At 33.2% G+C, this 6,000-nt stretch overlaps 1 protein-coding gene across 6 annotated transcripts in view; it reads left to right on the top strand.

Annotated features, from left to right (window-relative positions):
- The window catches only part of LOC576159 (dual specificity protein phosphatase CDC14AB), a 66,866-nt gene extending 61,381 nt beyond the window's left edge, over positions 1 to 5,485 (top strand). For all 6 annotated transcript variants that reach the window (XM_030996424.1, XM_030996429.1, XM_011676000.2 and 3 more), the window contains one exon: positions 2,426 to 5,485. In XM_030996424.1, the coding sequence (XP_030852284.1) occupies positions 2,426 to 2,474 (49 nt within the window). In that variant the 3' untranslated portion in view covers positions 2,475 to 5,485. The remainder of the gene's footprint in view (positions 1 to 2,425) is intronic.
- The last annotated feature ends 515 nt before the right edge of the window (positions 5,486 to 6,000 follow it).

A 6,000-nucleotide genomic window follows, 5' to 3' on the forward strand; every position in this document is an offset into this window, starting at 1 on the left:
GGAAAGCAACACGAACATAATTCATGTAAACTGTATTATTTGCATTATCATGGGAGATTCCATGTGTTTGATGTGGAATTTATTAAAAGTCTAAAATACTTGAATTTCTGCTTTTGAATATATTTTATTTTAAGGCTACAAATGGCTCTCCATAATTTTTGAGTCTAACTTGGATTTAGGAACTTTAGAATCTTTGTGAAACAACCCCCTGATGTTTACATTTGTCTTTGCTTTCTACTCTGCCATTATGCATTTTCTATGAAGTTTGTCAGGCAGATATCATTCAGTGCTTTATACCATTCCTGTGTGAATTTCACTGGATTCCTTGAGAGATTTATTCTCCACAAGTTCTCTTTCAATAACATCTTGCAATATTGCCATCAAACTTGTTTTCATTGTATGTTTGTGTGGGTGGGGGGGGGGGGGTCCTCATGTTGCAACTGCATGAACCTTTTTTAAAGTTAGTGTTAAATGCTACGTGAGAATGAGTTCTTCATGCTTCTACATGTATTCCTAGTAGCACCGTACAACAACAAAGCTAGAAGTTGAAGAACTTGGAAGCTAATTGTTAAATCGGCATGAGTAAATCATCTATTTAGAGCGAGAAGGGTGTTTAACCTCTTTATTTACATGTATATCAGATTATGAAACATCCTTCTTTCTCTGAACAGATGATATAGTCATAACTATTTAGGGGTCTTTTTATGCAAATGCATGATACACATTGTGTATTGTGACGGTGTGACCCATAGCTGTCAGTTTTCATTGGTTTCTATTATGTTGCCGTACATATATTTCAGCCGTTTTTCTCCCACAGGTTGTATAGTCATTCATAAGCATTTTGCATTTTGTTTTTCTCAGCTACAAGTATCTTATAATAACATCTGATTTTTGTAAACCAAACTGAATTTTTTGCATTGTGTGTTTTTCTCACACTGACATGGGTTTTCACTGTATGCTAATTATGACTTGGGAAATGTTCTTTTTCACTCAGTCAGTGAAAATTTCCAACACCAGGGCCCAGTGAAACAAAGGTTTGCGATCAATTCAGGCATATTTAAACCGAAGATTCTGAGTGGTTAATGTCCAGCCTTTTGAACATTATGTGCATGCAACGATGATCTTGATTGGCCATTGTCATTCTGCAATTGATAGCAAACCTTTGTTCTACGGGGCCCAGGGGGGTGTTTCACAAAGATCCTAAGTAGAACTTAACTCTAAGTTGGACTTAAAAATTATGGACAGCCATTGGAGTCTTAAAAAGAAATATATTTAAAAGCATAAATTCAAGTATTTTAGACTTTTATAAATTCCACATCCAGAACATGAAATCTCCTTGATGATAGAAAGTAAGAATGATTTGAATAAACAATTAATGCCTTTCAAAATAACTTTTACAAAATATTTTCAAAGATGCTAATGGCTTTCCATAATTTTTAAGTCCAACTGAGAGATAAGTTCAACTTAGGATCTTTGTGAAACACCCCCCAGGGCTCAGCACTAAACTGAAATTGTCTGTTGAGAGCCAGAGGGGCATTAGATCTGTGTTAAAGTATGCACATGACTTAGTACCTTTCTGCCTGGCTCACATTTTACAATATAAATGTGCCCAAAGTAAAACAATTGACTTACATACTATTTTGTGAGTCAATTTGTGGCTGAGTGAGCAACCAAATGTTCTTGTTTGACTGTTTTTGGTCGCGCAGAAACGCAGGCAACAACTACTGCTGAGCCCTGTTGCTACTTTAATATGTAAAAACAACATTTTCTTTGATTTATGCAAATTTTTATTTGCCAAATTGTCATGACACATTTTTGTTTTCTCTTCAGTTTGCTACCTCTGTTTTCCTTTTGCTGTCACTGAATGTACATGTACTATGATACTGTTAATTTACTTTGATTTTGCTTCTTTTTAGTCTGAATTGAATTTGAATGTTTCTCATGAGCAAAATAATCCATTATTTTTCTTTCCTTTTCTCTTAAAAAAAAATTATATTCACAATTGAATTTTTGTTGATATATTTTTGATTGGATTTGAATGGTTCTCATGAGCAACATACATGTAAAATCCATTATTCATCTTTCGTCTTCTCATTCTGTTTAATTTGCAATTTCTATTCACAATTGTTTTTTATTTTTGTTTTTTAGAGAAGAAAAAAAAGTCATAACTAATCCAAGTGTTTGCATGCAAGCAAAAAACTTGCACTTTGGAATGCCAGAGTAATTTTTCTAAACTCTTTGATTTGTGTGCATATCAAGGTTTGATTATTCAGTTTGTTTTGCTTTTGTGCTCTTACTTTTTGTTTTCAATCTTTTTATTTGACTTAAATACTTCAAAGGAATTTACTTGTAGTAACCACTTTACCACAATTAATTTAACAAATGTTCTCTCTTCTTTATTTTATCTTCCCTTTTATCTCTCCAGTCGTACAAGCCCACGTATTCATTCTACTAAATCTGCTGCTCTTCGGTAGAGGGCTCCCTCGCTCGCTCGTCTCTTTCTTTGTTACCATCCATCCGCCATCTTTATCTCTGTGGCCTTTCTTCTAGACTTTTACGAAGAATGACCGAAAAAGAAAAAAAATGTTGCTTCATTCTCAGGAATTTTGATGGAAAAACAAAACCTCTACAAGAAAATAGACACTATCTTGAGACATTTTTACGTAATTATGGATTGTGTATTTCCTAGGAAATTGTATTCTATTGCCCAAAGTGCCTTGTGAAATTTTCTCTTTGGAGATACCATTGACTAGTGTAGGACTGTTTTTAGGTGACGCATTTCACCCCTCTTTAATAATTCCTTTCTTGTAATCAGAGTGTTTTGTATTTATTTTCTTAGCCTGTGTGTGTATATATATATATATATATGATTTGACTTTTTAGTATTGCTCATTGTAAATAGAACTTTCGATCTTTTTATGAAATCACATCAATCGTCTGGCTATTCTTAATTTATCGGCTGTGTGTATTCCTATTTTAGCTTCTATTTTCAGCTTATCGTGTATAGAGTTAACAGATTTAAAGAAATATTTTGATTTTCTGATCAGATCTTAATGCATTCCAGGCATAAGTTTCATTGCACTGTTTTAAGATTTCCAGCTGTAATGCTCAAGTGATCGAAATACACATAGACGGTATATTTTTATTGTTTTTTAATATTTAGAATCATGTTATTTTCATTTGTTACCATTTTTGTTCTTCTTTTTTTCCAGCTGTATAAACAGTGAACTTTGACCAATAAAAAAAAATGGAAAGCCTTCATACCAGTCTTTTTCAACAATGGCTCATAAAAAGGGAGAAGGATAGTATACTGCATCCTTTTAATATTCAACATACCTCAGTCTTGTGAAGATGGGTAACTTGATGTGATGTGAATAGCACTGAATACAGTGTGATTGAAGCTCAGTTTTCATGTATCCAACTGCCTTCATCAAAAAGAGAAACTGTTTACTGTTGGAATTTAAAAACTTTGTTAAAAAGGAGAAAATAATTGGAAAATATTTGAAGCTTTGGTATGGAGGTTGTTTCATTATTACATTGACAAGTTATATTACAACATTCCATTACGAATACTGATAGAGAGAGAACATCGTCTGCTGAGAGCCAGCCAGCCAGAAAGACTTTAAATCATTTCCTTGGGCATGGAGCTAACGTCCTTATTGCTCTCGGGAGACGCCTCAAAGAATAGTGTGTGTTTTAGTGTGTGTTTCAGATACCTAGAGAAGATTGCCTGACATTTCAGTAGACACATATAGAGAGGGGTGTGTGTTTTTTAAATCACATTTTAGACACAAATTTTGCACGGTTTGGACCCACATATAGATTTAGCCTATGGCTATTATACATGTATGTGCTGTAGTATGTAACTTGCAACAAGCACATTGCATTAGAAATTTCCATGGTTGAAAATTCAAATGTAGGCTGTAGTATAACCTTCTTCTAAGAGTTATTCTCTCAGTTGAGTTTATTTACAATAAATGGTAATTTGTGATATGTATTCAATACCTTATGTTTCTTGCCAAAGACATAGAAGCAAGTTATTTTAGCAGATTTGTCCTCATTTTGAAGATTTTTTGTTCTGCTTTCTTGAATCATTGGCTCTCTTATTACTTGTGATAGCTTTTAACTTGTGTGAACCATGTATAAAGTGGAAACTAAATTACCTACAGTGTGCGCATCTGAATAATGTCAGCAAGATGTGGAAGTACGGTTGAAATTCTAAAATCAGAGAAGAGATGGAGAGACAACGTACCGGTACCTCTTGTTCGCGATCAATTGAAATAATATAGCTCTGAGTGCCTTTGATCTTCTGGAATCATTCCATGTGTTTTTTAGGCAGGTTTTTTTTTTAGGATGCCTCTATAACCTGCCAGTGTTTTTTAACGAAACAAAGAGGTGTAAAGCTGTATGTTGCGGTATTTGGAGACACACACTGTTTGCACAATGACCATGTTTTAAATGCATGCTGATGAAGATATTTGAAACATGAGACCACATTCAGTTTATTTATGACTTGATGAGTGGTGACCAAATGTGTTTTCTTTGACTGAAATAGTGGAGGACACACTTCAGGGCTTGTTTGTGTGAAACACACCAGAAATCTTTCTTTAATTCCATTCAAAAAGCCAGGGAATTTGGTGTTGTGTCCCTTTTGGATATACACTCTATTATGAGATCATAGCCAATTTTTACATACAGTTTGAAACTGTCCTTTTTAGAAAACAAATATTTTTACTACTTGGACTGGAACCGTTCATGTACTTTTTTTTCTGGCCACAAAATATACTCACAGTAATCCCTGGTGTTTTATTCAACTTCAAAGTAAGTCTAATTTTGAGAGTTTAATCATTGTTAGGCAGTATAGAAAATAATGTCCATCCATGTAGCAGCTTTAGCAGACTATGCACAGAATATACATATCATAATCAGTCAAAATACTTTGTTCAAGTAGAGTTTATAGTGTCCTATACTGTATCATTCTTGGAAATATTTTTATAACATATAAAGGTCTACTCTGAAGGGGAATCAAAAACATGTAGAAACTTGCAGAACATGAAATAATAGAATTTTATGGGTTCATCCAGTATTGATGTACAATAATTGTGCTCGTAATTTTTGTTTTGTCCACATACATGTATGGTATTACAAAAAAGGACCAGATAATGTTATTCAATTTTGTTGCTGTATTCTTTTTTGTAAGACTTGCTTTTAGCAAAACCGGTTACATTGCTTGTATTCTGCTCTTGATGGCTTTTTTTTTTAATTGAAATGTATTTTGTTGCTGGTTAAATCATTTTAGTTTTGATATGGTACTAGTTTTATTGAATGTTCATTGTGGTATTTACTGGCTCTACTACAGTCAAGAGAGGAGAAGTTTCTGGGTAAGATCAAAATAGCTTTGTCTTGCTCATTTTTATTGATAATAACATCGAGTGGGTAATAACTACAATTAATAGCGTGATTCTTCACTGGTTTTTATTTCAATTGACGTGATGACTTCTTTTTTATTTCACCTTCTATTCAGGAATTCAAGAATTGCTCATTGTTTTCAAATTCTCAACTTTGTTTTCAAAGTTTGTAAAAAACCTTTTATCCCTTCTGTAGTTCAACTATTTCATAGGATCGATCCTTTTTTATTCTACCTGATTTAATCTTACCTGCAATTCTGCATTGTAGTTTGCATGTGACAATTTTTCACTTCTCTCTTGTGTATTCGTGTACTATGTTCAATTGAGTAAATACTTTACCGGTCGGTATACATGTAGATCATGATTGCAATGCCAAAGAATATTTAGATGTATTGTTATTTTCTCTTTTTTTCACAGAGAGTTCAATATCATGCTATCTCTTACTACAATGTTCATTTGTGTATTATTTCTATTTCAGCATCATTTAACTACATTTACGAAGCTTAGATTGCAGTGTAAATTGATATCTAGCACCTGTATTGTGCTTACAATGGCATCAACTTAAAATATATCACATTACACAATTATGTAT

The sequence above is a fragment of the Strongylocentrotus purpuratus genome, unplaced genomic scaffold (assembly GCF_000002235.5).
Source record: "Strongylocentrotus purpuratus isolate Spur 01 unplaced genomic scaffold, Spur_5.0 spur5_scaffold_3, whole genome shotgun sequence".
NCBI lineage: Eukaryota > Metazoa > Echinodermata > Echinoidea > Camarodonta > Strongylocentrotidae > Strongylocentrotus > Strongylocentrotus purpuratus.